Source organism: Emydura macquarii, unplaced genomic scaffold, assembly GCF_026122565.2.
Source record: "Emydura macquarii macquarii isolate MOO-44397 ecotype Brisbane River unplaced genomic scaffold, CSIRO-AGI_Emac_v2 contig_2768, whole genome shotgun sequence".
In the NCBI taxonomy this organism is placed as follows: domain Eukaryota; kingdom Metazoa; phylum Chordata; order Testudines; family Chelidae; genus Emydura; species Emydura macquarii.
Genome location: NW_027132905.1, coordinates 25,353,196 through 25,377,676, shown reverse-complemented (window position 1 = coordinate 25,377,676; position 24,481 = coordinate 25,353,196). Strand labels below are relative to the sequence as shown.

Sequence of the window (24,481 nt, the reverse complement as noted above, 5' to 3'; positions counted from 1 at the left end):
AGTTTATGGTCAGGTGGGTGATTATTCATGGTTACCCCTGTATTGATTATGTCTCTTTACTTAATGAAGCTGAGCCCAAAATGTCCATTTTACACCTTATACTATAGCACGTCCTCTTCTGGAATGCACAGAGTGTGCTAGCGGTACCATCAGTGTGCCTAAACACAGAAACTGGCTTCCAGCAAATCAATAAATGATAAAATCAATTAATTAAAAATTATTCCAAGACTCAGATGTTTGTCATTTTTAGGTGCACATGTAAAAGACCAAAATCATCCCTAGTGGGACGCCATTAGTCAGATCCATGACAGCAGCAATGAATTAGGCCCAGGGTCTCTGAAAGGGATCTTAAACTCATTTATCTGTAAGGGGAAATAATTCCACTTGTCTTTAATGATTCTTCCAAAAGATTTTTGATCAAATGACATATACTCTGACTTCCTTATTCAGTTCAGTAATTGCCTAGCACTTGAATTTAGAGACAGGGCTTCTCTAGCTAAACCTTTGAGAGCTTTTTTCTTTAAATTACATCTCTTGTTACACTCAAAAACATTTGGCTCCTGAAGATGATCTTATAAAAACTGCACAGTGTAAGTCATATAAGGTATTCTGATGATTTATTAAGTCTGATAAAGGCACTCAGATGGTATATAGCACAAGAGAGAAGTCAATGCCTGTATGTTCAAATTTGGCACCATTTAAGGAACAGTTCGCAAACTTGCCATTTTCCAGCAGCTGTATGTTCTGTAACAAGGTAAAAATGTGCAGGGTTCATCAAATAATCCCCACTGGAAGGGGGTACCATGAGTGCCAGTACAACCACCTACTTCTCCCCAGGGATGCCAGTTTCAACCTCCACCAAGCAAGCCATCTTTAGCTGGCCAGGGATCAAAAGCCTAGAGAGCTTTAGGACCAAATCCTCAGCAGATGCTAAGTCAGTAGAGATGCACTGATTTATACCAGCTGAGGATCTGGCCTTCAGTCTCTTGCAGGTTTCACAACATTGGTTCTGAGTGGCCTTTAATAAAGCGTGTTTATTTTAACTTCAAAGAGGCACATAATGTCTTAAAGACATCTGCTGGAAATGAAAATGGCATCCATTATTTGCGGATAATTAAAACTCATTCTAGGTTGGTAACTTACACATTTCATATCAGAAGGATCAGGTGCTGCAAATACCACACTGTTTCTTTTTGTTCTCTTCTTGGACCTTCTCAACTTAACCTCAGGTGGATTGCTTATCTGCAGGACGTTTTCTTCTGACTCTGATTTGGTTGGTTTTCGTGGTGCGACTTCCAGTTCAAAGCTGTAGAAAATATGAATAGAAACAAAACATGCTAAATTATATTAAAAAGGCCACTGGTGTTCTGAGGTGGCTTCTTGTGTGCCATAAATACAGTAATGGTCATCCTTTGTGTTGATCTTCCTGCACTGTAGATCAATAGCAAATGAAGATACAGCACTGTGTGTTCTAGCTGGTAACTATTACTAATATGTACTTCACCTAGGGTGACCAGATAGATAGCAAGTGTGAAAAATCGAGATGGGGTTGTGGGGTAGGTGCCTATATAAGAAAAAGCCCCAAATATCAGGACTGTCCCTATAAAATCAGGACATCTGGTCACCCCGCTCACAGCAGACATCAAAATGTCTTAATGTCACAGAGGTTGTCAAAGATTTCTCTGAAATGAACACTCCATAATTTTTGTTGTAGAATTAGTTCTAGGGCACCTAAATTATATAGGGACAGAGCTAACATCACATCATATATTTTACATGGGTGCTGAATGCAAAATGTGTTGCTCTGGTGGCTGGGCACTTTAGGACAGGAGTATTGCCAGCCTCTCTCATGCCTCAGAATGTAAACAGATCCCCTCTGGCTTTTGGGATTAATTTCTTCACTCCATCACCGAGTCACCAGGTACATGGTGATGAGCCAAACTCCCCTAAATTTTTTAGGGTGAATGTGGTGACAAAAGTCACAACCACGACATGTTTACAGTTGAAATACTGGCCGCGTCTCATTGAGAGAAACAGCATGTAAAATAATATGTGACCTTAACCGGTCTTTTCTGATGTGATTTACCACTTGAACTCTAGTACAGAAATGTACCTTACTCATATTAAATGTGTGACTTCTGAATGAGTGTTTGCAAACAGAGAAAGCAAGGTACAGTGCTATTGAATTGGCATACACATAATTACTAAAAGCTATTATTATTATTTTATTTTATTATTACAGGAAATAACATTATGATTATTTATAATTCAGTCTTTTAGGGTTAAACTCTAACTTGGGAATTGCACATGCAAGAAGCAAAGGTGTATTTTCAACAGATGCATTTTTCAGTTTTGACAGTATTCTTTGGGTGAGGGTAGGTTGGGTTTTTTTGGTTTGTTTTTGGTCACTTAGCTTTGTTTTTAAAAGGCAAACAATGTAATAGTGACCATGTGTAACCAATAACCTATTCAAAGCATAACTCTTTCATTACAATGGATTTTATAGTTGCCGTAGTTGTTTAGAAGTAACATGATATCCAACTAATTTTGTAGGCCCAAAAGTTAAAAAAATATACAAAGAGATCTGGAACTGGCAGCAAATTTGTGCATGGAAAAGCTCTCATTTTAGGCACAGCTTGAAGTCTAAAAGAGAAAATAGATAGACAAGAACTACATTTAAGGGAGCACAATGGGATTAGTAAGACCTAAGGTTTTACTAAAAAACTCCCATCTCCCATCTGAACATTTCTAAAGCCTTCCCTTCTCCTTCATGCCCTCAACTTGGAGTGGGGCAGCTTCTGGAGCACCAGACTCAGCCTCTGTCTACAGCGCCTGTGGCAGCAAGCCCCTCAGCCTGGGTCAATAGATTTGGGCTAGTGAGGCTCATGCCAGCATTCTAAAAATAGCTGTATGGAGAGTGCTCTGAAGTTGCAGCTTGTGCCGGAGTGACTCTGTTGCGTACACATTTTTTAGAGAACTCCCAGAGTTTGTTGAGCAAGGCTGGGACCCTACCAAAAGGACTACAACTATAATAGCTATCCAAAGCCCTGTAACACCATTTCCCAGCATGTGTGGAGTCATAGATTGGGACAGAAGGAACTAGAAACTCCTGCTGAGGCCAATAGGGAAGCTTCTGCGTGGAGTGATTTGGACAAGCAATCCACTGGCTGGCCAACACAATCCCCAGCTAGGAGATAGTTTAGTTTCTGTTTTGGCAGCTGAGACAGACAGATCAGAGTCAGAGACTAACTTGCTAAATTCCCACTTCCTACACAAAGGGAGTTCTTTGGACTTGCTGAAAGATCTAGTGGCATAGATGAGGGAGTTCCAGCCCTGCAGTGACCAGCATCCAGCAGGGAGAGATCCAACCTGGCACTGGCTATCAAGAGCCAACCAAGACTCCTGGAATATTTCAAACCAGGGAGCCTGGTAGGAGTCAGGAGAGAACTCTGCCCCACTCTGGAACAAAGACACGATAAGAGGACCCTTTTGTTTACATTGGCCAACAATCTAAAAGTGATGCCACACTCCGTCTCAGGACTCCAAATCAGCGTGCCATCAGCCTGAGGAGATGTCGGGGATGGAGCTGGTGGCTGGGATGAGTTATGAGGTGGGAGATTGGTTTATTTATTAATTTCTAATACTTATTAGTTAACTTTAAGTCTTTCCTTCTCCAGATCCTATTTTCCTATCCCAATAAAGTCCCCTTTGTTATGTCATTATTTTGGGTTTGTCATTCTTTTGCTGAAGTTTCTGTTTATGTACTTAATTATCCCTTGTATATGCTCTTTGACAGCTAGTTGTCTTGATTTCCTCAAGAAACAGCACCTCTGTGCATGGCATAATGAGGAGACACTAGGCACCAGAAAAAGAACCCGTCACCCAACCCATGCGAGAAGAGGGAAGAAGTAAAAGTAGGAGGCTTGAGAACACCTTGAGGGAGGGGCTACCCACATTTACAAACAAAAATGTATATCAAACAAGTGGTCACATTTGTTCACAAATAGCAGCTTGCAAACATTTTTTAAAGAGCATTTTACAAATAAAATAAAATCCCCAACCATTAAACATTTGTGTAATCATACTAAAAAACACATAAGAGCATTTAAAATCCTCATTCTCATCTTCATCTTAGATAGGCTTTGTAGAGTATAGTTTGTCTTTCTGCCTAACAGATGGAACGTTATGAAAAATATTACAGCTCAGTGTCTGGCGTAGCCTTGGCTTCAATACAAAGTTAATGCTGGCATACTATAAAGTAGTTGCTATTGGTCTGACTCCTTGTATGGTTTTGCTGGGGTCTTATGCCTGATCATATGTAACTGGATGAAGACAAGATGTGGTGGTGATGGAAGCGTTCAGTGTGATATTAACAACCTACCTTTCTGAGGGCATTTTGCTTGGAGTGCTACAGTCTGAATTCATGGAAGCCAGTGAAATAACTGACATCTGGCGATAAGATCTCAGCATTGACCTCGGCCGACCTACTCTCTTGTCATCAAAATCCGGCTATAAGACAGAAAATAGAAAAATATACCACGAACAGCCTTTGTGAAGCATACTCCATGCCTTCTCATTAAGTTTGGAGGATGGCACAGATGTTCTAGGAGTGGATTTGGAGGAAACAGTTCATTAACTAAGAATTGTAACTTCATTACCTTGATTTTGTTTATGCTTGCAGGACATGATCCCAGTCACAGAACTCTCAAATTAAGTGGTAGAATGAGAATGTATATTGGGAGAATAAATGGTGGTAAGCACAACTGACACAATTTGTTTTATATTTGTGAGACACAAAGAAAAAAAAGTGGTTAGGCACTGGCTAGAGTTAGACACAATGCAGGGAAGCAGTTTTTTATTTCACCAAATATCTCTGGCCAAACTCACTCCAAACTATTTCTCCAGTCCCAAGTGTAGACACTGCCTCCTCTCTGTTTTTAAGCCTCCCTTTATCCCCCTTGATGTTTTCATGTTGAATGGCTGAGATTCCTCTCCTACTCATAACCTGCAGATTGAAAACAGGTATGGCAGGACAGGCTGGCCAGGTCAGATTGGATCTGGTCACCTTGATTTGCAGTGGTCATACTGGCTGCTCCATCCATTTTCATTCCTTTAAATCATGCAAATGACATGACCTGAGATGGGGAAAAGGGAGCCAGGACTCCAAGTCTCTTTTATTAGCCAAGATTGGTCAAGGCAATGGGGAAACTCAACTGTGCTGTAGCAAGCTATCAGTTCATGTGGGGATTATTTCCATGCTTCCTGGTCCCTCATGCTGGTAGGTAGCAGCAAAGTCCAAATTTCTTGGATAATTCCCAACAAAGGTCTAAATGGCAGTGTCTGCTCCCATTCTCGAGCAGTGGATCCAAAGATCCAGAATTAAACTGTGTTCATTCATGCCTTCCTCTTTCTCAACTGAAATATTGCCTCACGTGAGTTTTGTAAATGTGAACATTCCCCATTTAATTCATCATTCTAACATCACAGATTGAGAAACATTTCCCAACACATACACATTGTGAACTACCTTCCATCCTGCTTTAATAACACAAGAAGCACTTTAAAAATAAATCTGAGGACCTTCTTTGGTTGTTCTGATAATGCTAACTCTGTTAGAAAATTGGTGTATAATCTCCTATGCTGGACTCCCAGACTGTTGGTTTCTGATGTTGCCACTTTTCACTAAGACAGTCTCATCTAGCAAGAGGATCAGGAAAGTCATTTATAGTTTCAAAGTTTATTTTCAAACACTTTCACAGTCTATGTGCCATGAGAATTGCCTCTCATCCTGTAAGCTTCCAGAATGCTGTGATAAAACACAATGGGTGCAGTCACCTCTTAAATAGAAAAAACTCACACCAGCAACCAGAAAGAGGATTAGGGATGATAAAACTGAAATGGTGCTCCATTTCAAACTAACTGGCTTTTCTGTATATGAAAAAATGTATGAAATTCTACTATCCACCAATGTTATTCATTTATGAGGCACTGCATAAACAGTGATAATATAACGTGCTTTGCTGCATCGCATATCTTTAATAGAACGGTATTTTATAACAGCACATTATATTGTTTTGAAACATGCTGATCCTCCTCTCAGGAAGGGAGCGCAGAATGAGTAGGGGAGATATTTGCAGCTAAAGAGAGATTTCAGGCCACTTTGGACACTGATCATAAATCTCAGAGATTAAATTAGATACATAAACTGTTTGATTTCTTAATCAGCATATTTCATATTACACTGTTGTGACCCCAAAAACCCCTCAATGTCAACTGGTAAAGGAGGTTACAAAAATATTCTGATCCTGGTATGTACATTCTGGTTCACCCGAGTGTCTTGTAAGATCTTAAATCAAAGCCACGATCATGCTCATCATTAATATAGTTATGAAATACATGTACAGATACTATGTAAAAAGTTATGTATATATAATTAAAATACGTTCCTAAAAGCTTAGTCTAGGCAAGGTTGACAAACAAGGTCTGCCAGACAAAGGATGTATTTTCACCTAGCCAGGTTCACATGTAAATTAAGCATTGTAAGCCAACAAAATGGAAGCTCTATTTACATACAAAGTCAACAGGCGACAAGCCAGTGGATAATGGATGACGGGTTGTCCTGTCTCTGGGGGCAGACAATGAACTTTGGGGAATTTAAGGGGAAGGCAAAAATACATGCCTTTAGTACTTAGGAAGTAAATGGGCGGTATATTTACATTAATGAAAATGGGTTCCCAACCAGCCATGGTTGGAAATGCTGCAAAAGGACGTTTTGGTTAAACTGAACTTAGTTTGACTGAAAATTTAGTGTCTAGAAAGCATGTTATGATTTTGTTTTCTATGTAACCTTTCTGTCTCCATGATCATTACTCACTATCTCTTCAATCCCATAATGAATATAGGATTGTTTTCACTATAAATACATCTCAGTGCTGTGGTATTATCTAAGGAGGTGATCCTGGGTTGAATCATTGGACTGTATACTGTTCCCTAGCAGACATCATACCTGATATTACTGTGAGTGTTTAGTGGATAAGGGACTGAACATTACAGAAAGATGTGTCAAAGGGGCTCAAGGTGCACCTATTGTTAACCTGCAAGACAAAGTAAAGGCTGGCAAAACTCAGAGGAGATTGTTAGGGTGGGTCACAGACTGAAGAGGAGCTGAGCACAAGCAAGTATCTCTATTACTAGAGGCGGGGGAAACAGTTAATGCTGGACACCCCGAGAATTGTCACAGCTGTATAGTGTGTAGGCAATAGGGATTCTGTCAAACCAGGGAAGGCTTGGAAAGGAGAGCTTGGTGCGGAAGAGAGGGGGTTAGTTCACAAGAGAAGTACATTCCATTCTCTCTCTTGTCAAATAAAAATCCATACATAGGTTGCTCTTCACTTTTACAAAATTTGATCCCAATGGCTGTTGAAGGCTTCAACACTTGGCTAGATTGTGGACATTGGATTACACCTCTTTCCACATTGTGAGGCTGCCTCTAGGGGACTGAGTTATAGGAAAGTATTTGACATAAATGGCTGGAAGTTGTATTATTCAGGATTATGCCCTAGGACGATGCTCAAGCTGTAGGTGAGAAGTTTTCCACATTTTTTTTCCAGTACAATAATCAAATCATCATGTACAAAATCAAAGATGAACGTATGCCAGGAGCAGCACAATTTCAATCCCCAGACAACAGGCGTCTAATTCCTAACACCAACAAACAATTCAACGAATGTTCAGATATTTAGACTTGTTTTTCTCCCGGAGCTATCTGGGAATAGAAGTAAGGTCATGTGGTTGGGATCAGCCAAGTGCAGGGAGCTATCTATAAACATCAAGCATGGATCAAAGCTCTGAGCTACTAAAAAATATTTGAAAGAGAAAAAAAATGTCATAGCATGTTGTCAGAGGCCTGGTTTCTGTTTCTTTATAATGTGAAAAAGAAATGCAAGTTTAACAGAGAAAGGGAAGGATTTCAAATCTCAGAATTAGGGATGTTTGGTGCACTGGGGACCTGATTAACTACTCTGACTGTAAGATTCAGGTCATGGTGCCTTCAGAGCATGGGACAACCTTTAAGTAACAAATATGCAGGAGGCACTTTTGCTTTGAGGAGAAGTACAAAGCATACACTAAAATAAAGAGAGAGTGCAGTAGAGAGGAGAGAAATAAATGGAGAGCCTTACCAATTCTCTGACTCCATATTGTTTTTCTACTTTGATCTTCAAGTGCTTGAAACACTCCTCCATACGATCGTGGAAAGGACGAAGGTTATCAGAAACCCTTTTTTCATGAATCTTAATTCCAGCCCCAAGGAAAGGTATCTTGGATAAAATAAAAAGCAAGAACATTAAACTAGGTCTGCCAATCCCCCTCTCCATTTACAGAATCTGTCACGTCAACTGCAAAATCATTACTGAGATGTGTAATAGATTTGTCACCTGGTCTCATTACTCTCCAGGAACTGGGAGCAGCTGATAGGTAGTTTACTGCAAATTGGAGAGGGCTTCTGAAAAGCCAGCTTGCTGGGTAAACTGTTGGAGCAAGCTGGATGAGTGGGTTACCTCATGGTGACTGAGGGTTTTTTTTCCTGTAGCTGTGATGTTTGTTCTATTATATTATGAGATTTGGAAATACCATGTGAAAGTGTCTGAGAAAATCCCTAGCTCTGCTCAGAAACAGCATTGCGAGATCAAATCTGAGCACTCACAGGACTTGTCAAAAGGAGTTTTGGTTATATTAAATACTAATCCATCTGCTAACAAAGGCATTTGTCATTTCTTAATGTCTGAGTGGATACAGGAAAGTTGGGAGGGCAAAGATCCAAATGGTTGTCGAACTCCCAGCTTCCAAGCCCTAACTTTTCCTGGAAATTCAGCATTCACTGTTTTTGGGACTGCCAGTGGTTTAAACCAGGGGATCTTAAGTCAGCCTATTCAGTCAGCAGATGAGAGGTGCAGGCAGCCATTTCCACAGAGACAGAAAGGTTTGCGAGGGACCTCTCCATCCCAGTTCACCAAGACAACATCCTCTCTTCATTCAAATCCCACATGAAATCTCTTAAATTCTGTGCCGCAACAGGTAGCAAGTTACTTTACCTAAATATTCTACCTAAATGTGCTCAGAATGAACCAAATGTGATCTTATTACTATGACCCTTCTCCTGAGCCTCCCCACTCCTTTTGTTACACTCTTACATTAGACTGTATGATCTCCAGGGTAGGGTCTGTCTCTTTCATCGCTAGTTGTACTTGGCATGTTTTTGGGTGCTGTATAAGCAATAATAAACAAGTATAACCATGCAGTGAAACGAACCCTCTCTTCTCCACAACTGTGAGGGCACCTTCTAGCTCCTAATTTCTTTCAGAAGGCTGTTTGTGAGATGTAATCACTATACTTTTAACTATCGTTTTGCAAATACTTTTTTTGTTGCATTACCAAAGCCTTTTAGCTAGTTCTAAGTAATGCATTGTTTTTTGTATAGTCCACTTTTATTTTCAGGTTTCATTTATTGTGTTATGGCCCTGTAAATAGCATAAACACTATATACTTAATCCTTATTGATCTCATTATATTTTATGGCAATTCATTCGCAGCATGCCTCTCGGAATTTACCTTTAAGAGGGAAGTGTCTGAATCACAGTTCTGGGACCCAAGCATTGTATTAAATTCAAGATAAACCACAGAGGCTGCAATTTTGTAATGCAATCTGGGGCATCCATTAAGTGCTTCAGACTGTCAGTAAGGGAGAACACTGTGCCGATATGGGCGTGGGGCATGCAAGAGAAAAGTCTGTGAAATTCGGTGACCATCAGTTATGATGAGTCTGAAAACTAGAGAATTTAAAATGCAACAAGATGCAGTTGAGGAAACTTTAAAAAATTATTTGAAAGCTTCATGTGCAGTTAGAGGCAGAACTTGATAGTCAAGGCTTGCTGCCTCCCTATCTGTACAATGGCGATAACGCTTCCGTTTCTCACAGGGGTGTTGTGAACTGTATTTCATGAACTCTTGTGAGCTGTTCTGATACTTCAGTGATGGGGAATATACGGCAGGCTCTATAGTAGAAAGAGGGCTACACAGGATATATCAACATAATTCTAGAGAGTCACACATTACTAGTGCGAGGATTCCTGTCTAATGAATAGCATTTCCCAGCCATCCACATTAGGGAAAGAAGGACCCCATTAGTAGTCAGACATTTAATGCTCACTAGTGTATTTTAATATTACAAATGAACTTAATGTAATGATTTTTATGCCTATTTTTTCATAGCAAATCTAGAATATTTCTCTTTCATTCATGGTATTTACATTTCAGAGCAGGGAAGGGGAGGTGTTCACAAATAGTGGTGATTCTCCCTATAGATTGGCAGACATATTTAAAATGAAAATTTTCTGTCCCACAGTCACTCTGTGTCCCAGATATAGTTTTGTAGCAGCATTAACTGTTTTGACAAGATCATAAAGATAGCAATTATATTACCTGAAGTCATGTTTTTTTCTCCTCTACTGTAGCACCAAATGGTTAGGACAATAAAGAGAACTATTTTCCCCTGAGTCTCATCAAAATTGATTTGCTTCTGTGATACCGCCTACAGTAGCTGCATTTTATTTTTTGAGAACAAGGGGAAGCAGCAGGTTGGTTAGCTTACCAAAGCACACTTTACAAATAAGAAAGAAATAGCCTGAATGTAGCTGGTGCAGGTAGAATACTCCGGCTTTTCTCTAGAGAGATCAACCTTATAAAGTATTTACTACCACTGCTCTATGCTGTTTGTAGGGCTGAGCATTGCATAAGGACATGCAGCAGCAATCATAAAAGGAATATGGGGCATGTACTGCATGGCTTCTAAGCAACAAAACAATTCCATTAAAGTTTTTTACTCTAAAAATAGTATGACAAACAGTGAATGTTTAAAATGTCTGAGGAAACCTAAAAATGAAGGCGAACTGTTGTCTAACATTTATAGACTCCCCTTTTTCCCATCCACTTGTGAAGCCCCCTATGGTCTTCTTACACTTTCAGTTTTATCTCCAGGGAAGTCTGCTAGAGTGTAAGATCTCATCCGGTAGCAATAAGGGTAGCTCATTGTGTGTGAATTTTATGCCAACACTTGCCAGGTTACCTCTGTGGCCTACTGTTTAAGCTTTGCCCTCAAAGTATACGGAAGTTGTGGGGTGTTTTCTCTGAGTCTGGTGGTGTTTCACTCACCCCTCTCCAGACACTGCTAATCAGTCCCTGCCAATGATTAGTGTTATCCCTTTGGCTTCTCAAAATAAAAAAGTACTCTGCAGAAGGAAATGTATTAGTTTTGGAATGGATCAAGCTGCACAAAAATGGCAGTTATTTAAAAAATAAAGAGGAGGCTCTCTCTAGATCCCCTAACAAGTTTTATCTGCCCACTCCATTTCAGAAGATAACTCATTGCTGTGCAATTTGATCCATCATTTCAGTAAGTTTGTCAGTAAAGCAGATTTCCAGTTATATATGGTAACATTTGCCAAGGGGTGAAAGACTCCTTTTGTGTTTAAGAGAAAACATATTTGCCTACACAGGTTCAAATAAATACTCCTCATTCCTCCTCTCTGCAATCCCCAGGACACAGGGTAAAGGGAACATTTAGTAGAAGCCCATTGTAAAAATCTTTGGTGACGTATCACCATGCCAGTCTGTTAGTTTATAGTTTGAGAAAATAGCTGCCAGTATGTTATTACCTGCCAAGCAATCAGGTCCTTGAGTCTGTTCAGCTTTTCTTGATCCTCCAGATGGGCTTTGGTATAGTCATCGGTGAAGAAAGCCTGCGAGGAGCATGTAAATCATTCAGTCCTCCTTCCCATGAAAAGACGGCAATGCTTTCTCCAGGGAGAGCCAGTGATCACTCTAGAACTGTATCTCTGATCGAATGATAAGACATCCGCCACCTTCTAGTGCGGCCACTTGTGGTGATGCTTTATCATTAAACTGAGGATCAAAGGGCATTTTTATTTGTTTAAACATTTTCAGTGTCCATTTAGCACCTTTGAGCTCAGGACCTCCACTTTGAAAAGCCAACCTCTTGTTTTTTAGTTTTTAAACTAACATTTTAGTTAGAGGTACTCATGTATTTGGAATGCCATAAGTTATTCATCAATGAATGTTGCCTTTTTTATTGTTTAGCTAACATAAAATTGCACCTCATGGATGACCAGTTAGATAAGAGTTAAACTTTTCCACCTGTCGCCACATGGCACAGACCAATACCTATGCAATGAATAACTTGAGCACTCACTGTACCTCTTTTCTCAGCCCAAAGTAATGGTAGTAAACAAGCAGCTCTGTTATGGCAGATTGCCTCACTGTAGCTCTGGGGAATATGCAGATGAATGCCTTTTTGACATTTATAGGTGATGGAGAAGTGAGATTGCTTGGGAACATACGAACATAGGCCATCTAGTCCAGTATCATGTCTCTGACAACAGCCAGCACTAGATGCTTCCCAGCAAGATGTAAGAACTCCACAGAAATGGGATAATTAGGTCTCATATTTATCTCTAATAGTTAGTAATTGACTTAAGCCTTGATGCATGAGATTTAATTATCCCTTCCAAAATTTTTGTTATGAGGCTGCTTTGAAGACAAGAATTCTATAGTTCAGTTCCTCAAGCGACAGTCTCCATGTACCCTGTTGTCCTAACAGAATATATTTCTTTACAACAAAAACTGCCCTGTAGAAAGGCTGCAGTTATTGGAAAAAGCAGATAATAAGGTAAGAGATTCACTAACTAAGTTCTCCAGACTGTTAGAAGGAGAACTTGCAATGATTTACCCCCAATCAGACCATTTGAGGCACAGAAGACTATTTCATTAGAGCATGTGTGATCATATCCTCCCATCTCACACTCATATGGAAACCCTCTGGCCTGCAATTAATTTTGAGCATTAGTTCTACATCCATGTTCAAATAAACTTTTAAAGCAGGCCTTAGGTCAGAAGTGACCAAATTGTGAGGCTAAATTGTGATTTGAAGATCCTTTCTTTTTTCCCCACCTTACAACCTGACATCCCAGCTTTTGACAATCAGTAGGCAAGCAGATTGGAGTTATCATCATTAATGATAATAGAAAAATCTGTGAAGATGATCTTAAAGTTAAAATGACTATTAAATTCCTTACCTTTTCATATTTAGCAAAGCCTCCCATGACTGCCGGGTCAACAATTCCATTCAGAAGCATGGAGAGAGGGTTAATGGGAAGGTTTTCATCACTCTGATACTGGTTAATCATCATCAAAATTTTCTCATTTGTCATGGACATTGTCTCAATGGCATTCTCTAGTGGACTAATGGTAGCCTATGAAATAAGAGGAGGAATGTTTAATGTATCTATTATGTTTAATTTTTTTTCTTGGTTTTCATTGATACAATAGCAAGCCCAGAGGAAATCATCTGCTGCTCAGCAAAAGGATTTTTCCCTCTTTTTGATGAATATTCATATGTGCAGCTGAAAAACTACTCCTGGGCAACAATTCATTCAACAAATTAAACCCTAGTTTTTGTTCACTACTTGTTCATAAGCAGACTGAGTTTTACCAGTTTTTTCATTCCTCAACAAATGTACCATGCAAACAAATTTTGATTTGTGAATTGCTCACCAACTGCATTTGCTATTCATTATTGCTGCTGTGTGATTGGTCATCTTAGTATGTTTCTTTTTCCTATAGTATAAACAGTAACGTATTAAAAAAGGGAACTTTGATTCTCTCAGGATCAGGGCCTCATTGTGTAGACGTATAGGAAGATTATGGTCTCTGTTGTAAAGAGCTGCTTAATCCATACACCATATGACATTTATTGCGAGTTGTAGAGGAGGAGGGGAGGTATCAGTATGTTATTGGGCGTGAGCGGAACGTATAATTTTCCACTAGATTATGGGCAAATAACTAAGCAATAAAGTCACTCGGGAACCACAGAGGTTAGAGCAGTCTTTGAGAGTAATCCATAGAAACAGTTCCACAACCTTGACTAGTGTAAGGAAAGGCCCTGCTCTTGTAGCAAAGGATAGCTTGACCATGTTGATGGTAAATTTTTAATACCTATCATGAAAAGCTTCAGAGTGTGCCTGTCAATATGAGCTAAATAAGTACCCATCTCACCTGAGAAGTACTCTGCCAAGTCATGAAAATCAACTGGAGCAAGGAATCTTAGTGATTTGGTAAAGCTGGGTAGGATGTCTGGAAAAGGCTGGCTTCTATTGGACCAGGTTTTCCAGAACCACTGTACACTGGGATTTTCATACTAGCTAGATACAAATCAATTAACCCATCCCTAGGGCAGCGTTGTCATCTTTGTCTGATGAAGTCCAAAAAACAAAACAAAAATCATGCTGATTCCTCAAACCTCCTTGGGCTCACACTAAACAAGAGTTCAGCTGGAATAGATGAATTAATATAGGGCCAAGCTGTGCTTTTCAGCCAGCTCTCAAGAATGCTGTACAGATATAGATCCATTGTACAACGCTTCCTCTACTTTCCTTTCTTGTTTTGAGAGCACTGAGGAAGTGCAAATATTTCTTTAAAGTAAACATTTTTAATAATATCTATGTGTGCGTGTAGAGGAGAGGTGGAGGGGGGTGAAGAAGTGACCCATCACAGCAGAGCTTTAAGGAAAAAATTCATTGACAAGCAACCCTTCTTATATATCTTTTGTGTATTTTAGGCAATCATCTCTCCACAAGACATCTGACTAAAAAACAGGATTAGGATTTCTAAAGAATACTTTCACTACTGTTGCATATTCCCCATCTCTGAATTCATAATCCCCTTGTATAGGCCTCTGAAATTATAATCAATAGCAAAGTAACCAACTGAGATGTCACAAATAGAAGATTATGACTTCAGGTGAAGAATAGCAGCAGGAGCAGACGAACTCCTAGGAAACGAAGATGTTGCATTCTTGCAGTTGTCCTTTGTAATCAGGAACAAAGGAAAAGACCAGAAAATATAAGGAAGGCACCAAAAAAAAAAAAAAAGGTACAACTCTTTAGTGATTTCTTGCTCTAGCAGGACATGTTTTTGAAATGCAGGCTTCTTGCACTAGGAATCAAATATTCAAGGCTGTAACACAAACATCTTTTTGTATCATAGATGATGATTTTTTGTAATATCTGTTGACCCTCTCCCATGGCAATTTTGAGTTCTTAACTAAAATCATAATGGGTTTGATGTCTGTGATAGAGCTATTGTAGCAGTATCAGGTCTCTCAGAACAAGACCTTTCCTTGTCTCCATTCATGCAGCAAAGAATTGGGTTCTGTCAAAACAAGGAAGAGTAAGAGGAAAAGTTGATATTTTTCTGTGTCTTATTTATAGCAGCAACTTGTTCTGTTCTCTCTTTTGTTGCTGGGGGTGTGTTGGGGGGGAAGAGCTGGCTACCTTCAGAAAAAGATGGACATTGTGCCAATGCTCAAAGTGGGACAGGAGGTGCAGAGATGCACCCGTAGTCATGTTGCCTGAGAAGAAAGGAGGGAAAGAGGTGATCGCAAAGTACCATGTTCCCCTTCTAAATCTGGTACAGCACTGTGCTCCAATGTAAGATCAGGATATAGATGAGGTTATTTGTGATCACGTCATTAAAAATCCACCAAGATATTTTTTGCTCCTTTAGCAACTTGTTGGTTATATAGAAAGTAATACTATATGTATAAATAGCCATTTAACCTTAAGTATATGGGAAATGAAGGTTAATGCTTAAGACAAATCCCACTTTTAGGAACCTCTTGTGTGTCTGTCTAGCCCCACAGAGTATTCTCCTGCTGATGATTCAGATATACTGTAACAGTTGCAAATTAAATGTTTGCTTCTTAGGGCTTGTTTATATGGTGTGGCAAAGTGCACTAGAGGGGTGTAAATTCTATAGTGTCCCGAACATTTTGGCATGATAACTGGTCTGTGTAGACCATGTTGGTGTGGACTAAAAGTTCCCCAGTGTGTGTTAGTGTAGTACTGTCTCATTGATATTAGATTATATTAGATCAATGCTAAATTTTTCAACAGTACTAAGTTAATGTGCACTAGGGAATTTTTAGCACACGCCAGAAGGGTCTACAAGGGCCAATTAATGCACAACACCCTGGTGTACTTTAGAATTCATACCCCTCTAGTGCTCATTGCTGTACCATGCAGACAAGCCCTTATTAACTTAATGGCTGATTAAAGTCTCTAAACTTAAAAGTGGTGGTGCTTATATAACAGCATAGGCATGCATGACACTTCACAAACAGATAAAAGATAAGGTCCTTGCCCCAACGAGCTTGCAGTCTCCAGTAGACAAATGATGTAATGGGAGATGACAAGAGGAAGGGAAGGAGAAGGGACACTAGAAAAGAAAGGAAAAACAAAACCACTCTTGGGAGAGTATCAGTACTCACAGAACTCAGATAATTTATATAGCTTTCCTTAGTGCTCTTTCGGTTGTTAAACAATGATGGGATTCAAGCCCATGTTGTACCTGAATATTGATGGAAAGCTAACCCGGGAGTTTTGATGAAGGATATCAGTAAGAAAGAGAGGCTGAGCCAGGAGCATGAGGGATTGTGAAAAAATGTGGACTTGTGTGGAACAGAACAACGGAGCATTGAAGAGGGGAGTGGGTAGCCCACAGGGCCTGAGGGATGTGGGTCTGGAATAGGAGGAAAATGGAAATTAGAGTCAGGTATTCGCTCTTGTTTTTTTATATAAACACTCTGAATAGAAATAATTTTAGGACAAAATAAATTACATACAATTTAGAAACCCTAACACCAGATCTCCCAACAGTCCTGGGTTTCGCAGCACTGTCCCATTTTGATCCCCAGACCTCTCTGGTGCCTGTTGAAGTGAACATTTCCTACATTCAGGTCTGCCCAGTGGGAGGACGACGGAGGGGCCATTTGTTTGCCCCAGACACCCCATTTGAGAGGGCCCCCAAACTAAGTGGCATTTCAACCTGGCACATGGTTTGCAGTGCCACTCAATTTTGGCCCATCCGCTTCTCCAGCTCCATCTATGGAGGGATAGACAGGCCAAACCTGAGCAGTGCTGTGTCCTTATTTAGCCACTTGAAATATTGGGAGGTATGTTAATACTGCAGTTAATGCATAAAAACAAGAGAGAGAAACTAATGAGTTTATTTTCATCCTCAAAGATGAGTGTCATGAAAAAAAATCCCTCTATAAATGGTAAAAAAAAAAAATTAGATTTTATTTTTTGTTGTGATAATTTAGGGTGCTGTTAGTAACAGACATAAGAAAGTATTTCTTTTAAGAATGAATTTTAATTTGACAGTCTCATACTCACATCTCTATACTTGGTTATACATTTAAATTGCCAAGGAAATAGTTTTGAAATGCAGTTTTTCCTGCAGGCAAAACCTTTGTGGAGATTTTACAATAAGATCCTAGTATGTTGATGAATGTGACACATTAGCAGGAAAATAGATAATATTTATAATTGGCATATATAAAGTACATAATATTATGTGTGTGCACATGTGAAAAAGTATATATAGTTTATACAAAATATTTAAATATAATACTCAGAAATGTAATCCAGAGTTCTGTGAATCCAGCCATTTATATTCAAATTGTTTTCAGTCAAATTATTTATGGTTCACAGGGACTGCAACTCAAACAAAACCACTAAGTTTTCTGCATGTTTCCATCTCAGAATAAATAACCACCCCTTTATACCTCTGAAAAATGAGGCGCTTTGTCTAGAGGTTAGCCCCAGTTAAACTTTTCAGTGAAGCTGGCCACAGTTTGGGGTCCACAGGTTTTTGTAAGTATGAAATCTCTCTTCTTTTAGGCCATAAAATCTATGCTTGGCTAAATGATGGAATTCCAATTCCTGATTGTTCAGAACCACCTGAGTTGTACTTTATAAAATCTATAAATTTTATAAGTCAAGATGTAAAGATTTTAACTTGTTCTGATAGTTCTAATATGGGTCTGAAGCAGCAATAAAAGCTTCACATTCCATTTCTGTGCTGCTAGTTGTATTTCAGGGCTTCCATTTGGCTTTGGACAGGCCTTTTATGTTCTGTGGGAGGGACTGATTTTTTTTCCCCTGAATCAAGCTCTTATAGTTTTATCCTTCATAGTCTAGGCTTCTTTTAACAGGACATTTGAGATCCTGAATCTGAAGTGATGTAGAGTTTTATGGTCAATGGGATTTTTAGTGGATCAAATTTTCAAAAAGTGTTAAGGCAAGTTAGAAAAAGGGGCAACCCCTTTCCCTCCAAATGTTTTTTCAGGCTACATGTCAGATATTTCTTAACGCTGTGGTCTCTTTTAGAGCATCTACATGTATGTATTCCAGTGATACTCAGATCTCAGTGGCTCAGGAGCCAAATTAGTGGTCAACATTATCCAAAAGAGCCCCAGTAGTGTGAATTCATGATTTCATTTACTATATATATTATATAGTATACAATATAAGAACAGTCCACCTATTGGGTCCATCTAGCCCAGTATCCTATCTAATGACAGAAGCCAGTGCCAGATGCTTCAAAGGGAATGAACAGAACATTGCAATTATTGAAATATCCATCCCGTCATTCAGTCCCAGCTTCTGTAAGTCAGAGGTTTAAGGACACCCAGAACATGGGCTCGCATCCCAAAATATCATGACTAGCAGCCATTGATCCTACATGAACTTATCTAATTCTTTTTTGAACCCACTTATAGTTTCACAACATCCCCTGGCAATGAGTTACAGGTGGACTGTGCATTCTGTGAAGAAATACTTAATTTTGTTCATTTAAAACCTCCTGCCTATTAATTTTGTATGGGGACCTCAAGTTCTTCTGTTGTGAGGAGTAAATAACACTTCCTTACTTAGTTTTTCCACATCAGTCATGATTTTATAGACCTCTATCATATCCCCCCTCATCTCTTTTCCAAACTGAAAAGTCCCATGTTTTTAATCTCTCCTCATATGGAAACTGTTCCATACCCCTAATCACTTATGTTGCCCTTCTCTGTACTTTTTCCAATTCTACTGTATCCTTTTTCAGATAGGGCAACCACAACTGAACACAGTAGTCAAGATGTGGGTGTACCATGGATTAGTGACATTGTGATAGTTTCAGTCTTATCATCTATCCCTTTCCTAATGACTCCAAACATTCTTTTTGACTGCCACCGCACATTGAGCAAATGTTTTCAGAGAACTATCCACAATGACTTCAAGATCTCCTTCTTGAGTGGCAACGGCTAATTTAGATCCCATCATTTTGTATATATATAGTTGGGATAATTTTTTTCCAAATGTGCCTTACTTTGCCATTTTGTTGCATAGTCATCCAATTTCATGATATCCCTCAAGTCTGGACTTTAGTACTATCTGCACTTTTGCACCTCACTGTTTATCCTCTTTTCCAGATCATGTATGAATATACTGAACAGCACTGGTTCAGTACAGACCATTGGGGACCCCACTATCTGCCTCCTTCCATTGAGAAAACTTACCATTTATTCTTCCACTTATTTTCCTATCTTTTAATCAGTTACTGATCCTCTAGATAACCTTCCCTCTTATCCCATGATTTCTACTTTGCTGAAGAGCCTTTGGTGTGGGACTTTGTCAAAGGCTTTCTGAAAATCTGAGTATACTAGATCCACTGGATCACCCTTATATACATGTTTCTTGACCTTCCTCAAAGAATTCTAAAAGATTGGTGAGGCATGATTTCCCTTGAAAAAAGCCGTGTGTTCCCCAACATATGTTCATGCATATGTCTGATAATTCTGTTCTTTACTAGAGTTTCAATCAATTTGCCTGGTACTGAAGTTAGGTTTACTGGCCTGTAATTGCCAGGATTGCCTCTGAAGCATTTTTTTTTTTTAAATCAGCGTTACATTAGCTATCCACCAGTCATCTGGTACAGTTGCTGATTTATATTTGAGTTCCTTCACAATGCTTGGGTGAAAACTATCTAGTCCTAGTAACTTATTAATGTTTACTTTGACTTGGCAGAGTTTATGCTCCTTTCTATTTTCCTTCATTGGATTTGAATGCCAGTTTTAAAAAATTGCCTTTTTGCCTCTAACTGCCTCTTTCCCTCTGCTGGTTATTCATGGTGATTTTTTTTGGTCCTCGTATTACTTTTTTTTTTTTTTTTTTAAATGGAGGTGGGGGTAGTACATATAGTTTGAGCCTCTATTATGGTGTTTTTAGATAGTTTCCATGAAGCTTGCAGGGATTTCACCGAAAAACTAAAAAGTGCAGGGCAATAGTCTCATGAGAACATTTAGAAAATTTAAAAAATTTGATAAAGATAAATTTTTGAACCATTTAATCTCAAAATCAGCCTGTGTTAGAACTGCTACACTTAATTCAGATTAAGTCATTCATTAATACACTATAATTAATTAATTCAGATAGCAGGATACTTAGCATGTTAATACATACCTGTGACATGGAGACAACCTCAAACCAACGCAGAATTCCAGGAAGTTTGTAAGCTGTAACAAATGATGTTCTCTCAATCCACATAGACTGTTTTTTTAAAAAAAAGAGAGAATACAGGATTGAAACCTTAGTCTTTTCAGGATATTTAAGGCTTGATGAGAGATACATTGCAGAATAAAAGGTTAGGTAGAAAAACAACACACAATAATTTGTGCATAGAAAGACGTGGCAATGGGAATCCAGCCCAGCAATTTATGCTTTATTGTTTCAAAACTAGATCATCTTTAAGCTCTCAGTCTATATGAGGCAAGGGAAGGAAGAAAAGGAACCCAACCCTTGAACTTCTAACATCTATTCCCAACACTGCCATTACTGACTATGTGGTCTCTGTTTAATCACTTACTCTGGGCCTTCTTTACTCTGGATTGAGAAACTAAGGAAAAAACACTGGTGCTAGCAGCAGTAGGAGTTCTGTATTAGGATGCAAGCACTTTAACCACTTTGTTGTTCTAAACAGATTAGACAATATGATGGATTAAACTGCTAGTAGCCTGCCTAGCCTAATGCTCCTATTATTGTTACCATGTGGAGTCAAGTTGGTGGTGGCAACAGTGGGAAATTTTAACATCAGGTCTAATGCTGACACAGCCTAACTGTCTCAACTGCCCCCATATGTAAAACAGAAATACTAATATTTACCTTCCTCAAAAGGTGGTGTGAGGAATAATCCCTTACTGCTTCTAAAGCAATTTCAAGGTACACTGTGTTACCATCATGTCTGATTCTCAGACAGACGTGTTCTGCATCACCCTGCCAGTACATTAAAGTTGTAGAACTGGAAGTACGGGATGGAGTTCGTATCACTTGCTCTAGATTTGGGTTAGTGTGTACACTCCCCGCCCACCTCTAGCTAGGACTGTTAGTCTCTGATCAGAATATACACGTAATTTAAGTGCTTCATACAATTTTGAAACAAAGCGCACTTATAAATCTGAAACGTAAGTTGTTTTTCCCACTAATTTCTTGATAGCACTGGCTTACCATAAAAATGTGACTAGAAAAATACATATTCAAATGTACAATTTTATGACATGACTAATAAAACATTATATATTTATCCTTCTGAAGTATGAAAACTTACCACACTATTGCATGGCACTATAGAAATCATATAATTTATAGCACCTGTAGATCTCAGAGTGTATTAAAACTCGTAACTTTAGTAATTGTTTAGTAATACAATTACAAATAAACAACGGATGTGAGTCACTATGCTATATACAGTACTCTCAACACTTCACATGAGTAATGAAAACAGACAATTTACACTCATTAGCCCATAGTAGTAGCTTATGAGTGGAGCTGTTATAAAGTATTGGTGGCAAAGCATTTTATTGATATGTATTTATATTTTGTCTTGTTTAACAAAAAGAAAATTTTATTATAGAACTTCCCTGAATAACAGTATTGTATTTAACATATTTAACTGAGAGGTTTTGCCTAAAATTCAAATAATGATGTATTAAGATCATTAAATGAGAAATTAGAATACAAATCAGGAAATGTAAAATGAGAATATATAGAAAAGGTACTTTTAGGATAATGGAGAAATAGAGACGCCTTAGTTTGCTTTAAATTGCAGTTGAAATGATAATAGGTGTTGTTTCAGATATTGAAACCAGGCCTGCCATAGAGGAAAAGATGGGCGTGGTTATTAAAAGATTAAGCTCTGAATTCACAGTCATAGCAACAAGTTTTACAAAGGTGCTGCCATGTCAAAAAATTACTTACAGCAAATTCATTTTCAGGGTCAATAGATCCTTTTCTGACTGGTCTTGAGTAGTGGAATCGTTGGACATAGTTGGACTTATAAAAGCTGAAAGATTTAAAGAAAATAAAAAAGCATAATACAAGCACAGCAGGATCCCACCATCAAAGTAAACTCTTCTCTTTTTGCCTGGATAAGTGGCTGAGAACTGTTTTTGGAAGAAGAAAAGTAGATTGTGGCAAAACACTACCGTGGCATACAACCTTTCAGGTCCACTGAAATCACTATAGCTGCAGTGGGTATATATTGGAACAGAATTTGGCCTCACAACCGGCGTAAGTTGTGCTCCCCCCCCAGTAAGCATACAGTAGTGTTTAAATGGCTGATGAGGTTCTTTGAAATGTTAGGTAAAATATATTTAGTAACTGAGAAGTGCATGCACCTTGGCTCACCAATAAACTGGCTGTGTTAATAAACTGATTGTTTTTCTTAGACTATTAACCCAGACTCTCATGCCTTTCATGGTAACATTTATCAAACAGAAGCAAACTTACTTTATAATTTGTTCAGGTACTGGCTTATTTTTGAATCTTGTATGCTCCTCCAAAACTGGTTGCACAGTAAAACACTGAATGTCTAAAAATCACACAGGTTAAGGACATATGAAGTATTAATATGAAAGATGTTATGCAGCATGGAAAACAAACAACATATTGTCCAAGAACAATTCTCTAAGATTTCTGTTCTAGAGAAGAAATATTAGGCATTAACACTGAAAATCAGATTAATTTTGAGATCTATACAATACAATTATCTGAGTAGGTTTACTGTTTGTTAAGTTAGATGCCTATGAGTTAATTTATCACACTGAATTGTTTATTGTATTACAAAACAAAGCCTATTTTATGATAAAGCATTTGATACAAATATTTTCATTACTTAACTTTGACATAGGCATAACGCATAGCATTGATTGGCAAAATGTCATGATATTTAAAGTTTTAATCTTTGGCCCAATGTGTCACTTGTATTTTAGATTTCTCTTTTATAAGTGGGTGCTATAGTTTCAGAAGAATATTGGGTCAGCATAAACTATACTCTTACACTCTTCACTCAAGCACTTAAGGTCAGACTCTGCCACCTTTTCTTATGTGTAGTAGTGCCTTGTTCTTTGACAAGTTCCATTGATTTTAATGCAATCACTTAGGTGTGAATTGCTATTTATTCTGAGCAAGGATGGCAGATTCTGAGCAAATAATAGTTTAGTCCTTAAGGCACTGGACTGAACTCATGAGATCTGGCTTCCATTTCTGACTGCCATCCATATACTTCCAATGTTATCTTGGGCAAGTCTCTCTGTGCTTCAGGTCCCCATCTGTAAAATGGAAGTAATATTACTTCCCTACCTCACCAGAGTGTTGATAAAATCAAGAATGCACGTGAGGTGCTCAGATAGAACAATGATGAGTGCAATAGGAAAACCTACAAATAATAAATATACAGTTTTAAAAAGGAGATAAAAAATAATCCTGGATTTAAACTGTAATATCTGATCTTTTGGTTACCTTTTGCTCACCCACAGTGAATTCTGGGAACATTTGAATCCAGATCCAAACCAATGTCTTTCTAATGGTCCAGAGCAGAACATGAGGAAAAAGGGACAAGAAGTGTGCGATCCAGCAGGAACAGACCAAACAACAAAATATGCATAAGTCCTTTTTGAAACAGAAGGGAGAATGATGATGTGAGATATGTAGCACATTCCAAAGGCTAGGAACCCCACTGCCATGTCGCCACCGCCTGGTGATGTATGGCATGACAGTGGGATCTATAAAGAGGAAGTAGTGTACGAGGGTAGTTTCAATCAAAACAGTGTTCAAGGATGTCTTGCATGTGGCCTTCAATGAAGGCCAATGAAAGCGTTGAAAGAAAAGCCTGTAAAAGTCAGGAGTGCCACCTGATAGACAACCTGCCAGTTTAAAGGCATTGCTCACCACTGTTGTTGCAACTGAAGTTGTTAAAGGTAAACTATGCGTGAACTTGAAAGAAAACTAAAATAGGCAGACTGCCCCAGAACTGGGCGAGAGAGAGGGTGGGCACGATGGGAAGAAACCTTAGAAGAGAAATAGTATATACATGTGAACTGGAAGCTGAGGTGCCACTTAAATGGGTGTTTGTCACTTTTATGAAATGATCACTCTCTGCAGCTGAATTCCTTCAGGTATTGCTGGTGCCGCAGTGAGCTGTCACCTCTGGAGAGCTGAACGCCAATGAACAACCTTCTCTAAAGTTT

At 38.7% G+C, this 24,481-nt stretch overlaps 1 protein-coding gene across 2 annotated transcripts in view; it reads right to left on the bottom strand.

The window, feature by feature from the left end:
* Positions 1-24,481, bottom strand: part of DOCK2 (dedicator of cytokinesis 2) — a 407,820-nt gene that overhangs the window by 6,727 nt on the left and 376,612 nt on the right. Inside the window, exons 38-45 of one of the 2 annotated variants that reach the window (XM_067566685.1) lie at positions 22,743-22,824; positions 22,212-22,296; positions 20,421-20,507; positions 13,149-13,325; positions 11,712-11,795; positions 8,181-8,318; positions 4,382-4,509; positions 1,144-1,306 (exon numbers count right to left, since the gene is read on the bottom strand). In XM_067566685.1, coding sequence (XP_067422786.1) covers positions 1,144-1,306; positions 4,382-4,509; positions 8,181-8,318; positions 11,712-11,795; positions 13,149-13,325; positions 20,421-20,507; positions 22,212-22,296; positions 22,743-22,824 — 944 coding nt within the window. Of the gene's footprint in view, positions 1-1,143; positions 1,307-4,381; positions 4,510-8,180; positions 8,319-11,711; positions 11,796-13,148; positions 13,326-16,753; positions 16,839-20,420; positions 20,508-22,211; positions 22,297-22,742; positions 22,825-24,481 lie in introns of those variants that run through there. The other variant, XM_067566686.1, reaches the window with a different exon arrangement.